Source organism: Bufo gargarizans, chromosome 2 (assembly GCF_014858855.1).
Source record: "Bufo gargarizans isolate SCDJY-AF-19 chromosome 2, ASM1485885v1, whole genome shotgun sequence".
Classification (NCBI taxonomy): Eukaryota; Metazoa; Chordata; class Amphibia; order Anura; family Bufonidae; genus Bufo; species Bufo gargarizans.
The window spans coordinates 60,992,412-61,019,102 of NC_058081.1; the positions used below are offsets into that span (position 1 = coordinate 60,992,412).

General features: G+C 46.8%; 1 protein-coding gene across 1 annotated transcript; it reads left to right on the forward strand.

The window, feature by feature from the left end:
* The first annotated feature begins 1,899 nt into the window (after positions 1 to 1,899).
* On the forward strand, positions 1,900 to 26,063 carry REEP4 (receptor accessory protein 4). Its single transcript, XM_044279026.1, has 8 exons — positions 1,900 to 1,972; positions 5,861 to 5,933; positions 14,761 to 14,837; positions 14,965 to 15,085; positions 19,408 to 19,521; positions 21,450 to 21,579; positions 21,656 to 21,816; positions 22,344 to 26,063. The coding sequence occupies exons 1-8, from the start codon at positions 1,941 to 1,943 to the stop codon at positions 22,407 to 22,409; spliced, it is 774 nt and encodes a 257-aa protein (XP_044134961.1). The 5' UTR covers positions 1,900 to 1,940; the 3' UTR covers positions 22,410 to 26,063.
* Positions 26,064 to 26,691: the final 628 nt, after the last annotated feature.

Here is a 26,691-nt window from a genome sequence, read left to right on the forward strand (position 1 = left end):
TAAAACCCCCATAGTGCTACCAGAAGTAATCTGTATATTGCCCACAGTTTAGCTTTCATGCTCCCATATAGTCTCCCAAGTAATTATAATGCCTTGTATATTGTCCCCAGTAGCTTAAATGCTCCCTATAGAGCCCCAAGCACCTTAAATGGTCCACTATAGTGCCCCAGCAGCTTAAATATTCCCATATTGCTCTTCCAGCACCTTAAATAGCCCCCTATAGTACCCCAGCACCTTAAATGGCTCTTATAGTGCCCGCAGCACCTTAAATGGTCCCCTATAGTGCCCTTATCAGCTTAAATGGTTTCTATAGTGCTTCCAGCACATTAAATAGTCCCCTATAGTACCCCAGCACCTTAAATGCCCCCTATAGTGTCCCCACCAGTTAAAAGCCCCTCTATAGAGCCCCCAGCAGCTTGAATGGCCCACTATAGTGCCCTTAGCAGCTTAAATAGTCCCCTATAGTGTCCCCAGCACATTAAATATTCCCCTATAGTGTCCCCAGCACATTAAATTGTCCCCTATAGTGCCCCAGCACCTTAAATATTCCCCTATAGTGTCCCCAGCACATTAAATTGTCCCCTATAGTGTCCCCAGCACATTAAATGGTCCCCTATAGTGTCCCCAGCACATTGAATAGTCCCCTATAGTGTTCCCAGCACATTGAATGGTCCCCTATAGTGCCCCAGCACCTTAAATATTCCCCTATAGTGTCCCCAGCACATTAAATGGTCCCCTATAGTGTCCCCAGCACATTGAATGGTCCCCTATAGTGTCCCCAGCGCATTAAATGGTCTCCTATAGTGTCCCCAGCACATTAAATGGTCCCCTATAGTGTCCCCAGCACATTGAATAGTCCCCTATAGTGTCCCCAGCACATTAAATGGTCCCCTATAGTGTCCCCAGCACATTGAATGGTCCCCTATAGTGTCCCCAGCACATTGAATGGTCCCCTATAGTGTCCCCAGCGCATTAAATGGTCTCCTATAGTGTCCCCAGCACATTAAATGGTCCCCTATAGTGTCCACAGCACATTGAATGGTCCCCTATAGTGTCCCCAGCACATTAAATGGTCCCCTATAGTGTCCACAGCACATTGAATGGTCCCCTATAGTGTCCCCAGCACATTAAATATTCCCCTATAGTGTCCCCAGCACATTAAATATTCCCCTATAGTGCCCCCACCAGCTTAAAAAACCCCCTATAGTGCCCCTGCACATTAAATGGTCCCCTATAGTGCCCCCACCAGCTTAAAAGCCCCCCTATAGTGCCCCTGCATGCGCAGTGCTTAGTTCACAGTTTGGGCACAGATTTTTACAGTGTTATATATATATATATATATATATATATATAATTTTTTTTTTTTTGCTAGACGCTACAGGCAGAAGAAGAAAACACCTGGTTTTGCAGACTGTCCATAAATTTGCAGACAGTTGCCAACCAAGACTGTCTACGAATGTGGTAGCGATCATTCGACAATTTTTTGCAGGCCTTTGAAATAGAGCAATGTGACAATGCAGCCCCCCAGACTAGACAAAAAGGGGTGCAGAGATTGCAGAGGCACCAGGGCACTATAGTTTTAGGGGCCCCTAGAGGTCCTCTGTCCAATAGAAGAGGGAGGCAGCATAGTACTGAACTGAGGGGACAAAACCAATACACCCTGGGGGTGCACAACCCCTCATCACAGCATCCCCCCCCCCCCTATATGGACTATTCTTATATGCCCGCACTGACAGCTCTGCGCGCTCCTAACCGACAGCCTATCAATCCGTAACCCACGATGCGTCTCCATGGTGACTCCACAGCGGGCGGAGAAAGACACGCCTCCTCTTGTTCCTGATTGGCTGAAGCTTGTTTTCTTCCAAGTTTGACTTGCCGTGGCCACACCCACAACGGAAGCGGAAGTAGCCAGAGCTCCGGGGAGAGCGTCAGCGAGGAGGATGGTGTCGTGGATCATCTCCCGGGTCGTAGTGTGAGTATCCTCGTGTCCCTGTACTGACACTGTGGACACCTAGCCAGCCAGTGGGACAACAAGTCCCAGCATTCCCTGGCAGAGGGGCCCTCTTCTGCCTGCTGTGCCCACTGTCGTCAAGCTGGGTGACAACCGGCATGTCGCCCATTGTAGTGCTGATGGGGGTTGTTGTCCCCCAGCTGTCCCTTCTCTCCTGGATGGCAAATGTGTCAGCAATGTGGCTGTGGGGCCATTCAGGAGCCCGGAAAAGTTGGGTGCTCATCGCCTGCCCTATAAGGTGTCCTGTACCAGCCTCCCCTCCCCCGCCCTCATTCATAGGGGCTATGGGTGGGCACCTCACCGCTCATAGTCACCCGTCTTATATTTGTCCCCTTAGCACAACCCTCGCCCATGTTTGGTGGAGGAAGGGGAACTCCCTGCCTGGGACCCACCTCTCGTAGCCAGAGGGCACCTGCTCTGAAGACGTCACCCATCACCTGTTCCCTGACAGCCGCCTCCTTCCTCGCGCCATGTGTCCCTTTGCCCCTTTAAGAAAATGCCTGGTGAGGGTCCGGGGCCCCCACCAGTAGGAAGAATTTAGCCAGGGCTTGGACCAGGTGGTAGTAGTGACCCAAGCCCTGGCACCAGTCTGGGGCGAAACCATCAATCAAAGTGTTTTGTTTTTTAATTTTTTTTTTAAAAGGGTTGGCCAACTTTAAAGACGGGAAGGGGTTAAAATGCTAAAACAAGTTCTACTTGCCGGTTCACCTCCGAGCCATGACGTGCCCATATCCCGGACTTGCCGGCTGCAACTAATTGCCGGCCACAGCGGTATACACCGTCAGACTGCTGCAGTCACATGTGGCGTACGGGCACGTCACCACGGCGACCATGTCAGCTAAAACTGTGGGGTCCTATTATAACCCCTTCATTGCCACATAGCTTTTTATTTTATTTTAACTTCTAACCCCTTTTATGAAAGTCTTTGTCAGCACTGTGAAGGGCACTGACAGCTGCTTAAAGGGGTTTTCCAGAACTTGGCTTGGCTATTGATGCCCTATCCACAGGACAGGTCATCAGTTTTGGATCGGTGGAGGTCAGACCCCGCGGACCCCCACGATCAGCTCTTTTTGGGAAACCGCCGATACTGGAAACTATACAGTGGGCGGAACCAGAAACAGCACGGCGTAGTGGCCATGACGGGGTACTGCAGCTCAGCTCCCGTCCAAGTACCCTGGAGCCGGACACTACAGGGGTTGTGAAACTACAACTCCCAGCATGATCCATTCACTTCTATGAGAAGAGCAGAGGAAGTATGATACCTTATAGTTTCCAGTGAGGGAAGCAGCTGATTGGTGGGATTGCCAGGTTTCAGACCTCCACCACTAATCTGATATTGATGACCCACCCTAAAGATATGTAAGTTCTGGAAAACCCCTTTAAAGCCGCAATGATCCCAGAAAAGCACCTCTACCAGCTCTGTAGCAGGCATTTCATCAAGGAGCGGATATGAAAATGGTTTTCCCACCATAAACATTCGTGTTCAGTAAGGGTCCGTACATCGGGACCCCCCGCCTTCCTCTGGGGCCCAGACTTGGGGTCCTTGAACCTCCCGTTTCCAGTCACGTGACGGTTCTGGGCACTTCATAGAAATGACTAGCTCATAATGAAGGATAACCGCAGACCTCTCATTTCTAATTATCATTAGGAAATCTTAATTAAATGTTATTACGTTCTGACTGTTCCCTAGCAACCAGCGATGCGTTCAGCTAATGATCATCCCGAAGCTCCTCACATCTGATGTCACCCACCTGTCTTCTGAGGGCTCCTGGCATTTGTTCTTCACTCTTCTGCCACCAGTGACCACAGTGTCCCTCTGCAGGACGAGGTCCCCTTCAAACAGCCACCTGGGAGCGTGCCAAAGGCCACACCTGATTTATGATTTTTTTTTATTTTATTTCGAGTAGAGCTGCCTGACACATAGGTGGTAAGCTTTACACTGAAAGGATAGACGGGTGTAGGTGGCGGCCAGGCTCTGTGTACCCAGGCTGACTAATGCTGGCACGTAGTTAATGACTGTTTTGGGTCTTTCATTGAGCGTTGTTCTGGGCGTGTGCAGTGCTGTGCCTTGTAAAGTGTCCCTGTATATATGTATACAGCACCGCAGCCTAGTGCCCCCCTCACCGTCATATGTAGCCGTCTGTACAGTGTGTGCATGTATTCCTCCCCCAGCCTGGACACAAGATGAGATGCGGCCCCTGGCCTGGGCACAAGATGAGATGCGGCCCCTGGCCTGGGCACAAGATGAGATGCGGCCCCTGGCCTGGGCACAAGATGAGATACAGTTGGGCATTTAGGCATACAGGTTCTGTATGGTATCCTGTGGGACATTTGCCCACAGATGTTAAGGCTGGACCTTAGATCCTGCACACTCATAGATTAGGGAAGCTGGTGTCCCTGCTGGTCCTATAACTGCTCAATTGGAGATAAAACTGGTGACCGGGCAGTCAAGGAAGTTTTGTAATCTGGAGGAGACATTCGTAGGGAACCCTTGTGTCTGTGGGCAAGAATTATCTTGCTGAAAAATACCTGCCAAGAGAGGAACACATATGGCTACAGGATGTCCTGCACATATCACTGAGCTTTTAGTGTCCCTCATGTCACTACTAGGGGTGACCGACTGTCATATGCAATGGCTCCAAGACCATCTCACCAGCAGTTAGGACAGTGTGTCGTTCAACAGCAAAGTCAGGATTGAAGCGCTCACCATGAGGTCTCCATACTGGAACCCAAACATCGTGGATCCCAAACACAACCTGGATTTATCCCTAAAGACGATTAGGGACGGTTCCAGTCTGTAGCAGTCCTGGTTTCTCATTCATGACTCCACTGCAAACAAAAGCGACCGTCCATGGCAGGACACATAATGGGCGCCATGAAACCAAATTCCCTTCTGCTAAGCTCCTGGAGATGGTTCAGACAGAGACAGGGCTGTGTAATGAAGGAGCCACCTGTGTCTGGATGATGGAAACCAAAACTGTGGGGCTGCTCATGCTTGTCAGCAGATCAAACAGGCCTCTCTACTGGTGGTCTCTCAGGGCTGCCTGGAGCCTCTTCACCATATATATGTGTGCCCTCATCTAACCACTGCTCCTAACAGCTAGGTCAGAACGGCCTAGATAGCAGGCAATTCATCGAAACTACCCCCCCTTCCCCCGCTTCTTTTAGTCAAATGATGTTTCTCCTCTCCAAGTCTTTCCGCTGGGCAAAATGTCTTCAAATGCATTGTAGAGGCATGTCTAGCAGTTAAAGGGGTTGTCTCATCATGGACAATGGGGGCATATTGCTAGGATATGCCCCCATTGTTTTATAGGTGCGAGTCCCACCGATGGGATCCGCACCTATATCAAGAACGGAGCCCCGCAAGTGAAGGAGGGCGCACTGCGCAGCCGCTCTCCATTCATTTTCTATGAGGCCGGCGAAAATAGCCGAGTGCTGGCTCGGCTATTTATGCCGGCCCGATAGAAATAAATGGGAGTGGGGGCGCACATGTGCAGTATGCTCCTATTCACTTCTATGGGGAGCCGACTTGGTGGTGGCAAGCCCGGAGTCCTCCAGCCACCACCTCGTGGGGCTCCGTTCTCGATATAGGTGTGGGACCCGCACCTATAAGACAATGGCGGCATATCCTAGCGATATTCCCCCATTGTCCATGATGAGACAACCCCTTTAACGATTTCTCACCAAGTACTACCCAAAAGTAGCCTCTGAGAGCCTTTTTTATGGGGGATGAACTTTTCCGCCCTCTTGTGGCAAGACCCATTAGAATCGTTTGCATAACTGCATGCAGAGTTTTGCAGCAACCTGAGGGTATGTCGGGATAATAATTTATTTTTTTCTCCCCCTTAGGCTTGTCTTTGGATTGCTGTACCCCGCCTATTCATCATACAAAGCTGTGAAAACCAAGAATGTCCGAGAATACGTGAGTAGCGATATAATAGAAGCTGGGGGAAGAAATATCATAATGAAATACATGGACAGCCCAAATCTGTCAGCGCTCCTAGAGGGGGATCCTGAACAGGAGACTTACCCCTGTGACACCCATGTACACCAAGTGGATGTGTAGACTGGGACTGGTGTGGTATTGGTGATTAATGTAATAAAAAACCCTAAATCTGACAATGCACATTCTTACTGGCAAAGAAGCTGTATGAACGGATCCGCACCTGTTCCGCAATTTTGTGGAATGGGCAAGGACCCATTCATTTCAATGGGGCCGCGAAAGATGCGGACAGCACACCGTGTGTTGTCTGCATTCACACTTCCGTTCCCCAGCTCCGCAAAAAAAGATAGAACATGTCCTATTCTTGTCCACAATTTAGCATTTTCTTTGATAGTGCCGGCCATGTGCGGATCGCACGTGGGTCGGCATCCGTGTTTTGCGGATCCGTAAAACACTACAGCCGTCTGAATGAGCCCTAAGGGAGATAAGTGGGTGCCAGACGTCTCACTGCGCTTATCTCTCAGGGAAAAGGTTAAAGCCAACATAGCTGATTCTCGATTACCAACTGGGGTCCCTCTAGCAAACATTGGCTTGTCAGTCTATTGTAGCTGGCAGGGGGTGTCCAGGATTGTGATATTGATGGGTCCTCAATATCTGATCACCAGGAGTCCCAACACCTGGCACCCCCGCCAATCAGAGGCAGAACGACGCAGCTCCTTCCATTGTGTAGTGGATAGATGGAACTGCGGCGTGGCTATTCAGCTCAGTGGAAGCAATGAAAGTTGCCAGATCTGTCCACCACACAGTGGACATAGCTGTGTAGTTGTAGCACTACCGAGCTGATCAGTGGGGTGTCAGACCCCCACCGATCAGAATATCCATCCTGGCCATGGCCACCATTTCAGCCAAATTCTATTGTCCTCATAACCCTATAAAGAAAAAATGAAGCAGCTTTGCAATAGGCCTTACTTATACATTTCCTGTCGTTGGGTTTCTACAGCTCCTGTACATAACTATGCATCGCCATGGTAACAGACTACAAAACTAGTTCTGTGCAGTGTAATCCTGCATCCGTCTAGTATGTGCTAAGGTAAACTTAGTAGGTTAGCCTGAAATGGAAGGGAGTATGACCGCGGGACCTGACTACAGTTTGTCGTCTGTAACCATGGAGATGCACAGTCTGCGGAGGAGCTGAAGAAACAAACTGGTAGGGAATTTTTAACCCTTTAGTAACCACGGCGGTTACTAAGGGTTCTCCTGTGCAGTGGAGAGCAGGGGCTTGGCTCTCCCATAAAAGCCACGCTCCTGCTCTAATGGGCCAGACCACCAGAAGCGTCGATCCGGGCAGTTTAACCCCTTACATTCTGTGGGCAACACCGCCAAATGGCATGTAAGTGGACTCCCTCTTTCTCCCATTGGCACCCCGCAATCTCATGTCAGTGTGCGCAGGCAGGCTGGGGCCTAATGAAGGCCCCAGGCCTGCCTCTATCATGCACCAGCAAGCTGGTGGAGGCCAGTATAGCACTGACATTAACCACCTCCGGACCGCCTAACGCAGATCTGCGGTCCGGAGGTGGCAGCCCTGCGCTCAGCGACGCATATACGCGTCATCTCGCGAGACGCGAGATTTCCTGTGAACGCGCGCACACAGGCGCGCACGCTCACAGGAACGGAAGGTAAGCGAGTGGATCTCCAGCCTGCCAGCGGCGATCGCTCGCTGGCAGGCTGGAGATGTAATTTTTTTAACCAATAACAGGTATATTAGACGCTGTTTTGATAACAGCGTCTAATATACCTGCTACCTGGTCCTCTGGTGGTCCCTTTTGTTTGGATCGACCACCAGAGGACACAGGTAGCTGTGCAAAGTAGCACCAAACACCACTACACTACACCCCCCCTGTCACTTATTAACCCCTGATCACTTCATATACACTCCCTGATCACCCCCCCCCCCCCTGTCATTGATCACCCCCTGTCATTGATCACCCCCCTATAAGGCTCCATTTAGACGTCCGTATGATTTTTACGGATCCACGCATCCATGGATTGGATCCGCAAAACACATACGGAGGTCTGAATGGAGCCTTACAGGGGGGTGATCAATGACAAGGGGGTGATCACCCATATAGACTTCCTGATCACTTCCCTGTCATTGATCACCCCCCTGTAAGGCTCCATTCAGACGTCCGTATGATTTTTACGGATCCATGAATATATGGATCGGATCCGCAAAACACGTACGGACGTCTGAATGGAGCCTTACAGGGGGGTGATCAATGACAAGGGGTGATCACCCATATAGACTTCCTGATCACCCCCCTGTCATTGATCACCCGCCAGTAAGGCTCCATTTAGACGTCCGTATGATTTTTACGGATACATGGATCGGATCCGCAAAACACATATAGACGTCTGAATGGACCCTTACAGGGGGGTGATCAATGACAGGGAGGTGATCACCCATATAGATTCCCTGATCACCCCCCTGTCATTGATCACCCCCCTGTAAGGCTCCATTCAGACGTCCGTATGTGTTTTGCGGATCCGATCCATGTATCCGTGGATCCGTAAAAATCATACGGACGTCTGAATGGAGCCTTACAGGGGGGGTGATCAATGACAGGGGGGTGATCAGGGAGTCTATATGGGTGATCACCCCCCTGTCATTGATCACCCCCCATGTAAGGCTCCATTCAGACATTTTTTTGGCCCAAGTTAGCGGAAATTTTTTATTTATTTTTTTTCTTACAAAGTCTCATATTCCACTAACTTGTGTCAAAAAATAAAATCTCATATGAACTCACCATACCCCTCACGGAATCCAAATGCGTAAAATATTTTAGACATTTATATTCCAGACTTCTCACGCTTTAGGGCCCCTAAAATGCCAGGGCAGTACAAACACCCCACAAATGACCCCATTTTGGAAAGAAGACACCCCAAGGTATTTGCTGAGGGGCATATTGAGTCCATGAAAGATTTAAATTATTGTCCCAAGTTAGCGGAAAGTGAGACTTTGTGAGAAAAAAAAAAAAAAAAAAAATATTTCCGCTAACTTATGCCCAAATTTTTTTTTTCGATGTACTCGCCAGGCCCCTCATTGAATACCTTTGGGTGTCTTCTTTCCAAAGTGGGGTCACATGTGGGGTATTTATACTGCCCTGGCTTTTTAGGGGCCCTAAAGCATGAGAAGAAGTCTGGGATCCAAATGTCTAAAAATGCCCTCCTAAAAGGAATTTGGGCACCTTTGCGCATCTAGGCTGCAAAAAAGTGTCACACATCTGGTATCGCCGTACTCAGGAGAAGTTGGGGAATGTGTTTTGGGGTGTCATTTTACATATACCCATGCTGGGTGAGAAAAATATCTTGGCAAAAGACAACTTTTCCAATTTTTTTATACAAAGTTGGCATTTGACCAATATATTTCTCTCACCCAGCATGGGTATATGTAAAATAACACCCCAAAACACATTCCCCAACTTCTCCTGAGTACGGCGATACCACATGTGTGACACTTTTTTGCAGCCTAGGTGGGCAAAGGGACCCACATTCCAAAGTGCACCTTTTCGGATTTCACCGGTCATTTTTTACAGATTTTGATTGCAAACTTCTTCTCACACATCTGGGCCCCTAGAATGCCAGGGCAGTATAACTACCCCACAAGTGACCCCATTTTGGAAAGAAGACACCCCAAGGTATTTTGTGATGGGCATAGTGAGTTCATGGAAGTTTTCATTTTTTGTCACAAGTTAATGGAATATGAGACTTTGTAAGAAATAAAACAAAAAAAAAAAAAAATCATCATTTTCCGCTAACTTGTGACAAAAAATAAAAAGTTCTATGAACTCACTATGCCCATCAGCGAATACCTTAGGGTGTCTACTTTCCGAAATGGGGTCATTTGTGGGGTGTTTGTCTGGGCATTGTAGAACCTCAGGAAACATGACAGGTGCTCAGAAAGTCAGAGCTGCTTTAAAAAGCGGAAATTCACATTTTTGTACCATAGTTTGTAAATGCTATAACTTTTACCCAAACCATTTTTTTTTTTTACCCAAACTTTTATTTTTTATCAAAGACATGTAGTGAAAAATTTATATATGGATGTCGTTTTTTTGGCAAAATTGTACAACTGAAAGTGAAAAAAGTCATTTTTTTGCAAAAAAATCGTTAAATTTCGATTAATAACAAAAAATGTCAGCAGCAATGAAATACCACCAAATGAAAGCTCTATTAGTGAGGAGAAAAGGAGGTAAAATTCATTTGGGTGGTAAGTTGCATGACCGAGCGATAAACGGTGAAAGTAGTGTAGTGCAGAAGTGTAAAAGGTGGCCTGGTCATTAAGGGGGTTTTAGCTAGGGGGGCTGAAGTGGTTAAAGGGGTTTTCCCATTGTCTAAAAGGTGCGGGTCCCAGAGGTGGAACGAGAATGGAGCGGGGAGAGGTGGGACCCACACCCATCAGACAATGGGAGCATATCCTAGCGATATGCCCCCATTGTCTGTGATGGGGATACCACTTTAAAATACATTGCACCACAGGAAAAGTGTAATGTATTTTAGAAGCAATTAAAATATCGCCTATTATGATCCCCTTGTGGGACTATTCAATGGAAAAAAATTAGCAAAAATAAAATCTTCACATATGTGGTATCACCCGTGTACAGGTCCTTCTAAAAAAATTAGCATATTGTGATAAAGTTCATTATTTTCTGTAATGTACTGATAAACATTAGACTTTCATATATTTTAGATTCATTACACACAACTGAAGTAGTTCAAGCCTTTTATTGTTTTAATATTGATGATTTTGGCATACAGCTCATGAAAACCCAAATTTCCTATCTCAAAAAATTAGCATATTTAATCCGACCAATAAAAGAAAAGTGTTTTTAATACAAAAAAAGTCAACCTTTCAATAAATATGTTCAGTTCTGCACTCAATACTTGGTCGGGAATCCTTTTGCAGAAATGGCTGCTTCAATGCGGCGTGGCATGGAGGCAATCAGCCTGTGGCACTGCTGAGCTGTTATGGAGGCCCAGGATGCTTCGATAGCGGCCTTAAGCTCATCCAGAGTGTTGGGTCTTGCGTCTCTCAACTTTCTCTTCCCAATATCCCACAGATTCTCTATGGGGTTCAGGTCAGGAGAGTTGGCAGGCCAATTGAGCACAGTAATACCATGGTCAGTGAACCATTTACCAGTGGTTTTGGCACTGTGAGCAGGTGCCAGGTCGTGCTGAAAAATGACATCTTCATCTCCATAAAGCTTTTCAGCAGATGGAAGCATGAAGTGCTCCAAAATCTCCTGATAGCTAGCTGCATTGACCCTGCCCTTGATAAAACACAGTGGACCAACACCAGCAGCTGACATGGCACCCCAGACCATCACTGACTGTGGGTACTTGACACTGGACTTCAGGCATTTTGGCATTTCCCTCTCCCCAGTCTTCCTCCAGACTATGGCACCTTGATTTCCGAATGACATGCAACAGTCCAGTGCTGCTTCTCTGTAGCCCAGGTCAGGCGCTTCTGCCGCTGTTTCTGGGGAATGCGGCACCTGTAGCCCATATTCTGCACACACCTGTACACGGTGGCTCTGGATGTTTCTACTCCAGACTCAGTCCACTGCTTCTGCAGGTCCCCCAAGGTCTGGAATCGGTCCTTCTCCACAATCTACCTCAGGGTCCGGTCACCTCTTCTCGTTGTGCAGCGTTTTCTGCCACACTTTTTCCTTTCCACAGACTTCCCACTGAGGGGCCTTGATACAGCACTCTGGGAACAGCCTATTCGTTCAGAAATTTCTTTCTGTGTCTTACCCTCTTGCTTGAGGGTGTCAATGATGGCCTTCTGGACAGCAGTCAGGTCGGCAGTCTTACCCATGATTGCGGTTTTGAGTAATGAACCAGGCTGGGAGTTTTTAAAAGCCTCAGGAATCTTTTGCAGGTGTTTAGAGTTAATTAGTTGATTCAGATGATTAGGTTAATAGCTCGTTTGGAGAACCTTTTCATGATATGCTAATTTTTTTAGATAGGAATTTGGGTTTTCATGAGCTGTATGCCAAAATCATCAATATTAAAACAAAAAAAGGCTTGAACTACTTCAGTTGGTGTGTAATGAATCTAAAATATATGAAAGTCTAATGTTTATCAGTACATTACAGAAAATAATGAACTTTATCACAATATGCAATTTTTTTTCGAAGGACCTGTACTATGAATTTATCATGTGATATAGCTGGTACAGTAAACACGGTTTAGAAAATCCAGATACGTTGACGGAAACGTAAGAAAGTTATAGCGCTTGGAATGTGAAAATTAAAAAAATCACTTTGTCATTAAGTCCCAAAACAGGCTGGTCTCGGGCCCTTTCACACTTGCGTTGTCCGGATCCGGCGTGTACTCCACTTGCCGGAATTACACACTGGATCCGGAAAAACGCAAGTGTACTGAAAGCATTTGAAGACGGAGCCGTCTTCAAAATGCGTTCAGTGTTACTATGGCAGCCAGGACGCTATTAAAGTCCTGGTTGCCATAGTAGGAGCGGGGGAGCGGTATACTTACAGTCCATGTGGCTCCCGGGGCGCTCCAGAATGATGACAGAGCGCCCCGTGCGCATGGATGACGTGTTCCATGTGATCACGTGATCCATGCGCTTGGGGCGCCCTGACGTCACTCTGGAGCGCCCCGGGAGCCGCACGGACGGTAAGTATGCTGCTCCCCCGCTCCCCACTACACTTTACCATGGCAAACAGGACTTTAGCGTCCCGGCAGCCATGGTAACCACTCTAAAAAAGCTAAACGTCGGATCCGGCAATGCACCGAAACAACGTTTAGCTTAAGGCCGGATCCGGATCAATGCCTTTCAATGGGCATTAATTCCGGATCCGGCCTTGCGGCAAGTCTTCAGGATTTTTGGCCGGAGCAAAAAGCGCAGCATGCTGCGGTATTTTCTCCGGCCAAAAAACGTTCCGTTTCGGAACTGAAGACATCCTGATGCATCCTGAACGGATTTCTCTCCATTCAGAATGCATTAGGATAATCCTGATCAGGATTCTTCCGGCATAGAGCCCCGACGACGGAACTCTATGCCGGATCCGGACAACGCAAGTGTGGGTATAATTAAAGGGGTTGTCCCACTTCATAAAATAGGTTTTATCTAATCTATTTACCCCCACACAACATATCTTCCTATCCATGTTATTATCCAAAAGCTACCTTTCATTCAAAAAATCATGTAAAGCGATTCCTTTGTTGTTTTCTGTATCCCATGGATACGGCCTCTTTCGTCCGGCCGCATCGCTGTGCCGCGCCTGCGCACAACGGCTGAACAAGTACTCGGGCCGCCTCTCCATTCCTACAAGTACGCGCACGCCCGCGCATGCGCAAATACAGCAGGCGGGTGCCGGAATCAAATAGCCGGCACCCGACCTCTATGACAGGGAGCGGGACCTTAGGGGTTAACTGCCGCTGATCGCAGCCCCCTATCATAGAGGTCGGGTGCCGGCTATTTCACTCCGGCACCCACCTCCTGCATTTGTATTAACATTGGTGGCGCAGTGCGCCCCCCCCCCCCCCCCCCCCCCCCCCAGTATAATATACATTCAGTGCGGCCACCCCCCCCCCCCCCCAGTATAATATACATTCAGTGCGGCCACCCCCCCCCCCAGTATAATATACATTCAGTGCGGCCACCCCCCCCAGTATAATATACATTCAGTGCGGCCACCCCCCCCCAGTATAATATACATTCAGTGCGGACCCCCCCAGTATAATATACATTGGTGGCGCAGTGGGAAGTGCCAATGAGGGTTAAAAAAATAAATAAAAAATTAACTCACCTCCTCCAATTGTTCGCGCAGCTGCCGGTCTCCTGTTCTATCTTTAGGACCTGTGAAAGGACCTTTGGTGACGTCACTGAGCTAATCACATGGTCCATTACCATGGTGATGGATCATATGATGTACCATGTGATGACCACAGTGATGTCACCAAAGGTCCTTTCACAGGTCCTAAAGATAGAACAGGAGACCGGCAGCTGCGCGAACAATTGGAGGAGGTGAGTTAATTTTTTATTTATTTTTTTAACCCTCATTGGCACTTCCCACTGCGCCACCAATGTATATTATACTGGGGGGGTCCGCACTGAATGTATATTATACTGGGGGGGGGGGTGGCCGCACTGAATGTATATTATACTGGGGGGGGTGGCCGCACTGAATGTATATTATACTGGGGGGGGGTGGCCGCACTGAATGTATATTATACTGGGGGGGGGGTGGCCGCACTGAATGTATATTATACTGGGGGGGGGGGGGTGGCCGCACTGAATGTATATTATACTGGGGGGGGGGGGGGGGTGGCCGCACTGAATGTATATTATACTGGGGGGGGGGCGGCCGCACTGAATGTATATTATACTGGGGGGGGGGGGGGCGCACTAAATGTATATTATACTGGGGGGGGGGCCGCACTCAATGTTTATTATACTGGGGGGGGGGGCGGGACCTCACATACGGCTCCATGTGGATGACCTCATACACATGAACGAGCACGCAGGGTGAGTCATGAGGAGGCGTGGCCTTCACTCAACTGCCTGAGAACCAGGAAGTTATCAGGACATCTACTGCTGATAAGATTAAAAAAGCAAAGTGGGACAACCCCTTTAACCTTTTTTGCAAAGTTGCTTAATTTTTCATTTTTTTACAGTGGGAGAATTCTCATAATTCTGCCACATATTTTTCATCCTCGGTCTCTGACCGTCACGTCGTACACCACAATGGATGTGTGACCGCCATTCCGCTTCTCTTCTCAGGTCCGCTGGATGATGTACTGGATCGTCTTTGCCCTCTTCATGACAGTAGAAACCTTCACAGACATTTTCCTTGCCTGGTAAGATTTTTCAGTGAATCATGGAACTTTTCACATATGGATATTGTTTTCTCCCATCCCCCAATGTCCTGGTATTGTTCTGCCATTTTTCCCTTTCTCCTCTGATAAGTTTCTCTTTCCTGGACAGGTTCCCATTCTATTATGAGATCAAGATGGCCTTTGTGGTCTGGCTGCTGTCCCCATACACACGAGGAGCCAGCCTACTGTACAGGAAGTGCGTTCATCCTGTCCTGTCCTTGCGGGAGAAGGTACCGTATACCGTATCGCCATTAACATTCCTGTGTGTGCGCACTGGGGTGGCCTGGGCCTGTATATATACCATGGAGTGAAGAGCAATCCTCCACTTCAGCCAGTACATAGAGAACAGGAATATCTGTTCTCTGATGTATTGGAAGGTAGACGGTTGGTGTAACACTGAGGAGGAGCCATTGATGCCACCTTATGTCTCCCTCATGGGCTTCACCCAGATTTCTTACACTTCATCTGAGCAATTCTCCTAGTTGTACCGCAGGATGGGAGTGGGGTGCAGGTATCATTGCACAAGGAGGCAGATATGTGGTCATAATGTCTGTGAGGCAAAATAATGTGGAGGAGATTAGAAGAAGTGCTGGTTACATGGGGGGGGCAGCTCTTGCAGAGTACCAGTTACTTGGGGCCAGCTCTGGAAAAATGCCAGTTACACGGTGACCTCTCAGGAGGAGTGCCAGTTACACAGGACAACTCTGGAAATAAGCCAGTTACACGAGTGGAAAGCCATAGAGAGGTGCCAGTTATATGGGGAAAGCTCTAGAGAGATGCCAGTTACACAAAGGGGAAGCTCTGACGAAGAGGCGGTTACACGGAGGGGAAGCTCTGGCGAAGAGGCGGTTACACGGAGGGGAAGCTCTGGTGAAGAGGCGGTTACACGGAGGGGAAGCTCGGGAAGCGTGTGTGTCTTTCTTATTTTTACTGCTTGCAAACTGTTATGTCAGAACTACTGCTCCCATCATAGCTTGTGAGGGGTAGTGGAGCATTGGCAGTTGTAGTTATCAGTGAAGGGCGGCAGCACATCAGATCAATTCTTACACCAACTGCTCAGAGGCATCCTTTAGATACCTTCAAGACCAGGCCATTTTTCACCTTCGTGGCCAGGCCAAATTTTGCAAATCTGACATGTCACTTTAAGTGCCAATAACTTTGCAATGCTTTTACTTATCCAAGCCATTCTGAGATTGTTTTCTCATGATATCTCGTACTTTATGTTGGGGGTAAATTTTGGTTGCTATGTTTTACCTTTGTATTATTTAAAAAATCCAAAATTTGCTGAAAATTTGGAAAAACTTCAATTTTCTAAAATAGAATTTCTAAGTATTATAGGCAGATAGTGATACCTCATTAGATAGTGTTTGTTTTATTTAAGATTCCCTATATGTCTACTTTATGTTGGCATCATTTAAAAAATGAAATTTTATTTTTTAGGATGTTAGAAAGCTTAGAATTTAAGAAGCAATTTTTTTTTAAATTTTCAATAAAATGTTCAAAACCGACTTTTTCAAGGACCACTAAAGTTACAAAGTCACTTTGAGGTTCTTACATGATAGAAACCGCCCATAAATTACCCCATTTTCGGAACTGCATCCCTCAAATTATTCAAAACTGGTTTTACAAACTATGTTTAACCCTTTAGGTGTTCCACAATAATTAAAGGGAACCTGTCACCGGGATTTGGGGTATAGAGCTGAGGACATGGGGTGCTAGATGGCCGCTAGCACATCCGCAATACCCAGTCCCCATAGCTCTGTGTGCTTTTATTGTGTAAAAAAAAAACGATTTGATACACATGCAAATTAACCTGAGATGAGTCCTGTATGTGAGATGAGTCAGGGACAGGACTCATCTCAGGTTAATTTGCATATGTATCAAATCGTTTTTTTTACACAATAAAAGCACACAGAGCTATGGGGACTGGGTATTGCGGATGTGCTAGCGGCCATCTAGCAAGCCATGTCCTCAGCTCTATACCCCAAATCCCGGTGACAGGTTCCCTTTAAAGGAAAATGGAGGGGAAATTTTTAGTTTTTGTGCAGATTTTTAATGTTAATCCAATTTTTCCTGTAAGGCTACTTTCACACTTGCGGCCGCCGGACAAAAACTACTGCATGTCAGGCTTTTTAGTCCGGCGGCTTTCGCCGTGCTGCGCCGGAGCTCCGCCCCCGTCCCCATTATAGTCAATGAGGACGGAGCGGCGGTCCGGCGGCACGGCGAAATAGCCGCAGGACGGATCCGACATGGTGAACAGCATGTCGGATCCGTCCTGCCGCAAGTGTGAAAGTAGCCTAACACAGCAAGGGTTAAAAGCAAAACGAACATCAATATTTATTACCTTGATTCTGAAGTATACAAAAACACCCCATTAATGTTCGTAAACAGAACAGGCAGGGCTCAGAAGGAAAGGAGTGGCGTCTACGTTTTCTAACATGGAATTTGCTGAAATAGATTTTAAGGGCCATAACTTTTTATTTTTTATTTTTGTTGACTGAGCTGTGTGAGGGCTAATTTTTTGTGGGAAGGGCTCTAGTCTTTAATGGTACCATTTTTGGCTATGTATGACCTTTTGATTGCTTTTTATTTCATTTTTTCATCAGGTGAAGTGGGCTATGTTGCAATTCTGTCAGTGGGGGGGATACAGGGGGACAACAATCGGGGGGGCACAGAGCAGCTAGTGTCTGATTTCAGGCTCTGATCTGCAGAGTGCAGATCAGAGCCTGAAACCGGCATTTTTACACTACCGGGCCTTTGAGACCCCCACAACAAGATAGCAGGACGTTAACAGTTTATGTATATACTATGTATATACATATTATACCCTGCTGGTTTTACACTGCCAAGCATAACATGCTGCAAAACAGAGGCTTTTGTGTAGGATATAATGTACTATAAAACGATAAATCATGATTTTATGTTAACCACTTGCTTACTTCCATACGACTTTATAGGTCATGGTGGTAAGCTCCTAACTAACCTGACAGCGTTGGGTTACATTGCCGCCTGCCAGTGCCCCATGGCCATGCAGATCGCTGTAACTGTGTTGTCATTAGAGAGCAGCTTACTCACAGTAAGTATTAAAGGGAGTCTTTCACCTAATCTGAGCGTTTTAGACTGCTGAGATTAGGTTTTAGACTCTTTGACCCTCATTACAATGGTACCTTTGTTTTCTGTGTCCCTCGTCCAGATATTGAAAAAACCCGCTTTTAAAACGTATGCAAATGAGATTCTGAAGGTGCCCAGGGGCGGCGTTACTGGGCGATGTGCCCAGAAAAACACGCCTCTTTCAGCCCTCTGTCCTATTATCATCTCCTCCTCTGCCTCCAGCCAGCGGACGTCATGAGCAGCAAGAGAAGAAGTCAGGCTGGGAACTGGCCCGCACCTGCGCACTGCTCTGCCCATTATGGGCAGAGGAAAAGCTTTTGATATTGCGCATGCTCCTGTGGGCTGTCTTTAGTTGGCCGGCGCATGCGCAATATGAAAAGCTGTTCCTCCGCCCATAATGGGCAGAGCAGTGCGCAGGTGCGGGCCAGTTCCCAGCCTGACTTCTACTCTTGCCGCTCGTGACATCCGCTGGCTAGAGGCAGAGGAGGAGGTAATAATAGGACAGAAGGGCGGGCCAGAGGGTTGAAAGAGGTGTTTTTTTTCTGGGCACATCGCCCAGTAACGCTGCCCCTGGGCACCTTCAGAAGCTCATTTGCATACGTTTAAAAAGTGTTTTTTTTCTCCAATATCTGGATGAGGGACACATAAAACAAAAGTAACATTGTAATGGGGGTCAAAGAGTCTATAACCTGATCTGAGCGGTCTAAAATGCTCAGATTAGGTAAAAGACTCCCTTTAAGTATAGCTGCATGCATATTTAAAATAAAAAATAATAATAAAATGTTAAAAATAAAAGCCAAAAGCTTAAAATATCCAAGTTTCCGAAGGATGAATGCAGAAAAACATAAAAAAGTCACTTTGAGGGAGTTTCTAATGTTTTGGTGCTGTACAACATCTGTACTGGCAGTGCCATAGAACGAGCAAAAAATGGGCCGCCTAAATGCGCTCTAGTCCTTTAAAGTCTTGCGGTGAGCCAGCCAGTAGATAAAATACATAAACGGCGTCCATTTTTATGGTACAAATATATACGTAATTTTGGAAATGTTTTGTTTTTAAATCTTGTGTAACAAAGAAAATTAATAAGAAAGAAAAATTTATTTATTTTCACAAATTATTTTTTATTTATTTTTTTCCCTGCCCATGTCACGGTCTACATAAAAAAAAAAAAAAAAAAAAACTGTCTGGGCAGAGTATAACTACCACCTCTGTTCTCTAAATTCCAAAAAGTGTAGATTCTTGAGACCCGGTCGTACTCTGCAGCAGCATTGCCACCGGCTGCTCCTGGATTCCTCAGGCTGCGTCTGTCCTGACCTGTTCCTTACCTCGCAGAGCAGCTGCAGGAAGAGAGTCTTAAGTCTGCTGAATACCTTAGTATTAACCTTCTGTCAACCTTTTTCTCGATATGACACACATTTGACCTAAATCCTCTTTCTGCCCCCAGGAAATCGACTCCTATATCGTGCAGGCAAAGGAGCGAAGCTACGAATCAGTTGTCACACTTGGACGAAAAGGTCTGAACATAGCGGCCACTGCGGCCGTACAAGCAGCTACCAAGGTACCTCCACAAGTGGAATAGTTATCCTATTGCCATGCTATGAATGTGATGGGAGGACCTATTTACCCAGTGTTACCTCTTGGCACCCACGCTGATCAGTTGTTGGCTATGTTGCCGGATGAACACTGCGGCATCTTCCTTAGCCTATGACGTCACATTTATCGGTTACATGGCCCTTATGCAGCTCAATCCCACTCGGGTGCATGAGACTGGGCTGCAGTACCAAGCAAAGCCACTATACAATGTACGGCACTGTGCTTGGCATAATATGAAGAGGCCACAGCTCTCGTCCGAGTACTCCAGTCTTTTAACACAGCTGATTGGTGGGGGAGGCAGGTGTCGGACCCACACTTATCTGATATTAAAGACCAGGGGCGGATTAAGTGTATGTCTACCCAACTTGGGCCCCTCCCTCCATTTTATTTTATTTTTTTGTATGAAGAGTTTGCGGTGCTTCGTGAGCGCCACAGTCTCTTCCTAGGCCATATGACATCTTCAGACTAAAATACCCCAAATTGGGTCCAAAACTGAAAACTTTGGTCGCCAAATTTTAAATACATATAATTATAATAAAAAAGACATGGAGGAGAATACAGCACCACATACCTGTTACATCCAGGGACATCTCCTGTCATGTAGACCTTCTCTTTCCTCTTTTCCTCCATTTGACCCAGACCGCCATGGCAAATTCTTTCAGCCGCATCTCGTCTCTACAGAGTTTGTAACACAGACATGTTAGATTTCTCAACTTTTCCATCAACCTCCTCATCCTGGTGTCCCCACAGTGTCATCCTGCTGCCAGCCCCAATACTGTGCCCTCTATGCTCCACAATGTCCCAGGAACTATACTGCTGAAAAAATAGTGACCCTAATAGACATAATTGGGGTAATTTATGAAACTGGTGTAAAGTAGAACTGGATTTGCAAAGGAGCTGACAAAAATGAAAAGTGCAACCTGATTGGCTGCTATGGGCAACTAAGTCAGTTCTATTTTACACAAGTTTGATAAATTAACCCTAATGTCCCCTAGAGTGCCCCCAGTAAAATGACACCCTATATTGTGCTCCAGGCAATAATCCCTGTATAGTTTCGCCATAAATAATAGAATTGCCCCTACAGTGCTTCCCCAATAGCAATAGTAATTTCCCCCACACTGCCCCCACATAGTAATTTCCACCACACTGCCCCCACATAGTAATTTCCACCACACTGCCCCCACATAGTAATTTCCTCCACACTGCCCCCACATAGTAATTTCTACCACACTGCCCCCACATAGCAATTTCCCCCCCCCCCACTGCCCCCACATAGCAATTTCCCCCCCCCACACTGCCCCCACATAGCATTTTCCCCCACCCAGTAGTTTCCCCACACTGCGTCCACAACGTAATTTGCCCCCACATAGTAGTCCTTCCATAATAGTTTTCCCCCACATAGTAATTTGCCCCAAACGGTATCCCCCCCCATGTACTCGATGCCTCTTCACTAATATGTCCTCCTGTGTGTCCCCACATGTCCCCCAAAGTAGGCACATGAAATAAAAAGTATGTGGGCATTCGGGTCGGCGCTGGGCCCGGGGCTACTGACCCGAACGCCCCTATTGTAATCCGCCACTGTTCATGACCTATCCTGGGGATAGGTCATCAATATGTAACTCCTTTAACCCAAGCTGTAAATGTACTGCAAGGGTTTAATTCACTAGTTCCTGCAGTTGAGAAGGATCAGGTTGGCTGCCCATCCATCGAGAGACACTTTGGAGAGGAGACAGAAGCCTTTTATGACCTCTTCTGTCTCCTCTTTGGCCAACTACACAGTACAGTGATGGCCAGGTGCCCCATGTATGGAGGAGCTGTCACCACAGAGAGTTGCCACCCCTGTCAATGGGGCGTCCAATTATAGTGGAAAAACTGCACAATGTTTTTTTCCAGGGGCAAGGAGCTCTGGTTGGACGTCTCCGCAGCTTCAGCATGCAGGATTTGAGGGATCTCCCGGATGATGCTCCCATACACTACAGAGATCCCCTGTATCCAGAAGCTGAACTCCATCGCCGCCCTATTGGTGAGCTTCTATCTGTGACTTGAGGTCACATTAGTACATTTTGTCAGACCAGTGTCTATAAACACTTTTTGTACAGGTTATTCAACTCAGTCCCAAGCCGACAGTGACTCCATGGATGAAAGGTGGTCAGACACTGAAGGCAAAACCTCCGCAAGAACAAGAGGAGGCCTACCGCCAAAACCACTGCAGAGGACCCAGAGTCTGAGGGTGTCCAAGAAGAAGGGGCTGGCTAAAGAGGTGAGGAATAATCATAACCCAGCACAGTGTCTTATCTACATGGCCTACACCCACTGCAGTCCTCTATACTATACTGAATGTACCGGTATGCACACTGCTGAGCACTACCGCTATATATACTGTATGTACCATGTCATACACATTATCTACCCCTACTGTTATACTATATACATATAGCATAACACTTACTATCCTGAATGTACTGGTATACATACCGCTGAATTCTACCGCTATATATACTGTATGTACCATGTCAAACACACTATCTACCCCTACTGTTATACTGTATACATCACAACCTAACACTGCTACTATCCTGAATGTACTGGACTACATACAGCTGACCACTACTGCTATATATATACTGTATGTATTATCTATCTACACCTACCGCTATACTATATACACTGTTACTATACTGACTGTACTGGTATACACACAGCTGAGCACTACTATACTGTATATACCATGTCGTCTATCTGCCCCTACCGCTATATACCTCACCACTTCTCTCCTATCGCTTACAGGCATCTGTCCGGAGCAGCAAGCCTCGAGCAAAGAAGAAGGCCGTGCAGTCCGAATCAGAAATGTAATTTACAGGAGGGTGCTGAGAAGCGGAGGGGTACCATGCCCATACACCCTCGTTCATACAAAGCTGAAAACACTGAATTTTAAACTTAAAGTAATGTTCACACTGGCTGTGTGTTACAGAATGCGTTTTCACGGCGCGTGTATATCTGTGTAAATATGTGCAATCGATACGTCTGTCTGCGGTTTTATACATGTGTGTAGATATATATGGCAGCATTCTTTGCCTAAACCTTAAGCCGGTGGTAGGTGGCCGGAGGCCTCGCTCCCTGTTCCCCAGAACACTCACTTTGGGGTCCAGACTGGACTTTCGTTGTCCACACAGGAATATGCCTCAATGTTCGGCGCTGACTTACAGCCACGTCCCTGTGTGCCACGTGTTTTATTCTGTTGTCTGTGTATGTGCATTTATTTATGTATGTATGTGACCTCAGCCAGCAGTGTATGTGGATACAGCCCGTGTGCAGGTATGTCGTCTCTGCTCCCGCTGTCTGGGGCTCACTGTGGTGTCATGCGATCTCAGTATCACATTATCATTGCCTGAATTCAGATCCACCCTCAGTATCGGGGTGACATACTTACTGCTGGGCAGATGATAGATACTACGCAGTTCCTTTTCGCACTGAAGCGATACATTCACACGAGGCAGCTTATGTGACATCTGAATGCGGTGGCATTTCTGCAAACCCCATTCAGATGAAAATCTGCCGCCTGTGAATCCTCCTTCCAGTGATCAATTAGCCTTTTGCATGGGCCACTTGTCCTATGACAGCTGGACAGCCATAGGTCACAGTGTCCGCTGGGCGACGGACCTCACATACACGTAGCCATACCTTTGCACGCACCGATGCACTAATTTATTTTTAACATTTTGGATTCTGTTCTTTTGACTAGTATTATCAGTAAGATTAAAGGTTAATATGTTTTTATTGCTAAATCCGATATAATCTTTAGGGTTAGGACTCAGTAATTGATATGTTGAAATAGCAAAATCTATGCAAATGTAAATCTTAAATATTTTTTTTTTTTTTTTCCTGGTGTAAAATGTTTTCTTACTTCAGAAAACCTACAGAAGAGCAACTGTGAGGACATCCAGTTCCCTGCAGTTGCCACAGGAGGCCATCCATAGAATATAGTTTGCTTATACAATCTGATGGGGCCACTGGGTGCCTGATTTTCCCCCTGTGTCCCTGTAGTTATTTGGGGGCGGTCGGTTGCATATAAAGTGCAGTGTCTTAAAGGGGTTGGCCCATCTCGCACTTTGATGTCATATAGCTTGGCTATACCACCAATGTCCAATAGGCGCGGGTCCCAGAGGTGGAGCTCATGCCCTATGTGATTTTTCATTTACTTCTATGGGAGTTCTGAAAGAGCCAAGCTAGCGCTCACAACTATTTCCGGAAGGGAATGGGGAGCGCACAACACAAGTGCGGCCACCTCTACATTCACCGCTATGGGAGTTCTGGACATAGCTGAGCTGGCACTTGTCTATTTTCATCACTTTCACAGAAGTGAATGGAGAGGAGGCAGCGCGTGTGTGGTGTGCTCTCGTTCACTTTGTGGGCACCATTCTAGAGATACTGTAGGTGCAGGTTCCAGAGGTTGGACCCACACTTATCACATTGGTGGCATATCCTAGCAATATGCCACCAAAGTGCCAGATGGGCCAACCTCTTTAAAGGGAAGGACCAACAACTTCACAACTATTACTTTATTGTTCCATAGTGTCTAATATAACAATTGAAGAAACTTGGCGAATTGTCCTCATCGTGTTTTATCTACAGCTCCTTTTTAGACTTATGGGTCTCCTTAGCATTAGACTTGTGTAGTCTGATCCTGACGTTCTACTGCCATGACGTTTTTTTGATAACCTATGGTTTTATGAAATGGGGGACAGATAATAAGACGTGTGACTGCAGGATCAGACTACAGGTTTTTTTTTTCGTTTTTTTTTTAGTCTGTTACCATGGAGATGTTTTAGTTCCATCTGTTTGCAGAGTTCCTTCGTTTTACATTTTGTATTCGGTTAGCAACGTGGACGTCACACTGTGTATGCCCGGACTGGTGTCTTACCACTACAGTCATATCTGGCACAGTAGTCTCATGGTAGGAGTCTGACCACTAGGACCTTTACTGAACCTAAGAAAAATGGTAGCCAGTCAGCAGCGGGGACGTGGCCTTGCATATGTTGTTCTCCGTTATAGTGAGTAGGATATACAGAAACTGGAGAGCAACTGCACCCAACCATTTCTGTGTTGCCCATTGACTATAATGGAGAGTATCTACATGTGAGCCACCACCAAGACACCCAAGCATCCTCGTTCCCAAGATCGATGGTTGTCCTAGCAGTCCTGCCCCCCACCAGTCAGTCATATATGGTGTACGTGTGCTACAATGTCTATACGTGAAAACCCCTTCCGTTCGTCCTTACACAGCTTTTGCCAAATTAATTGGAAGCTCTTTGTAGAGCAGAAGAGACTTGTCACATGGAAGGATGACAAAAATGACACAAGCCTTTAGTATTTAGTGCCTTGATGTATGTCGAATGCACGCAGTCACCTCACCGTTGTAGTCGGGCAACATACATGCAGCCGTGTCCTCGTCTTATAGCAAAACCGAGCCATCGTCTTACACTGATGACCAAAGCTCTATTTCTTTACCAAAAATTGTCGGGTTGCCAGAAAGTAGAAGCCTTGAGTCATCCACTTCTAAATTAAAGGGGTTCTCCAAGACTGGGGAACCAATGGTCCGGGCATGGTGCAAAAGTAGAAAAAAAACAAAAAAAAGAAACACTTACCTGTCACAAGCATTCTGGTCCCTACCGGAATGGAAGTGTGACATGCTGTCTACATGCACTTCATTGCTGCTGGCTTTATTTTTTACTTTTGCACCTCAGCCGTTGGTTCCCCATCTCAAAAGACCCCTTCAGAGGAACATTTCAAGCAAACCTGATACTGTAATATACCTAGCGCAGGGGCTGAGGGGGCAATGCATACCAGTGTCATACAATACCCTCTCATAAAGCCTAAAATCACTTTTACCTGGAGTGTCCCTTTAAACTCTGTTTGCTCCGTGCAGGAGCTGCAGTAGACACCATATTAATTGTCCGCCAGCTTTTCCAGGCATATGAAATTAACAGCGAATATTTTCACAGCACGGCAGAAGTGGGCGGCTTATGCTTCTATTCACTGCGGGTTTTAGAGGGGAGATGTCTTAGGCGTATGTTCTGGGAGCACATGGGTTAAAAAAAATTGCACTTTGTCCTTTTGCAATGTGTTCTTTGTCTGGCTGACATGCTAGTCCCACCAGTGTGCAGGGGACGGTTACAATGCCCCTTTGTATGTATGTATATCTCATGTCTGCACAAACAACTTGCCTAGGAGTCCACTTAAAGGGACAGCCTAATCATTCCCCAAAAGATGAATTCCAATGCTGGGCAGAGATTTTCACCAAGTGCCAAATTGAGCCGCTGCAGGTTCTGTTGTCCACGACTGAACAAAGTGTCCTAACGTCAAGTGTCTGTTATCAGATTACCCTGGTATATGGGTCCAGGAGTCGTCGCCTCAAGTGCCTGGTGTTTTCTGACCTCTTTTTATATTTTCCTGTCTGACCATGTTTTGATACCCCAGTAAAATAAACTTTTCTTGTTTTTGACTAAACGGTGGTCTTTGTGTGATATGTTTAATATTTTATTAGTGAAAAGTGCTTATTTTTTTTCTAGATAACAGGATGAAAGAGTTTCTAAATGAGCATTACTAAGGAGAGTCTGTCTTTTGCATTCGACTGAACGCTGAAGATGACCATATGTAAAATACAGAGGCGGGCTTCTCAGCTGGCCTCTTGTCTCACTACCCCAAAGTCTGTCCCCCTATATCTCCTCTGTCTGCCTGTGACCCTGTTAATCCTGGCAGCTCTGTATCCCCTCTGTCCTACGCTTCTCTGTTACTCAGTGCAGAGAGCAGAATTGGGCTGCTAGCGCTTAGTGCTGACAGTAGGTACACAGGAACAGAGTATACACTATCACCACTAAGCCTCCGTCCGCCGTTCAGACTCCCTCTTTGTGATTCCCAAGTGGCCTCGTAAGGGTCTGGCGGCATCCAAGGTCACTGTGGCGCGATGGATCCGCTCGACTATGGCCACGGCTTATCGCGCTCGTGGCAGGGTTCCCCCGGCTCAGATTACCGCTTACTCCACTAGGGAGGTGGAAGCTTCATGGACAAGGCGCAATCGTGCCTTTGCGTCTCAGCTGTGTAAGGCGGCCACCTAGTCGTCCTTGCATACCTTTAC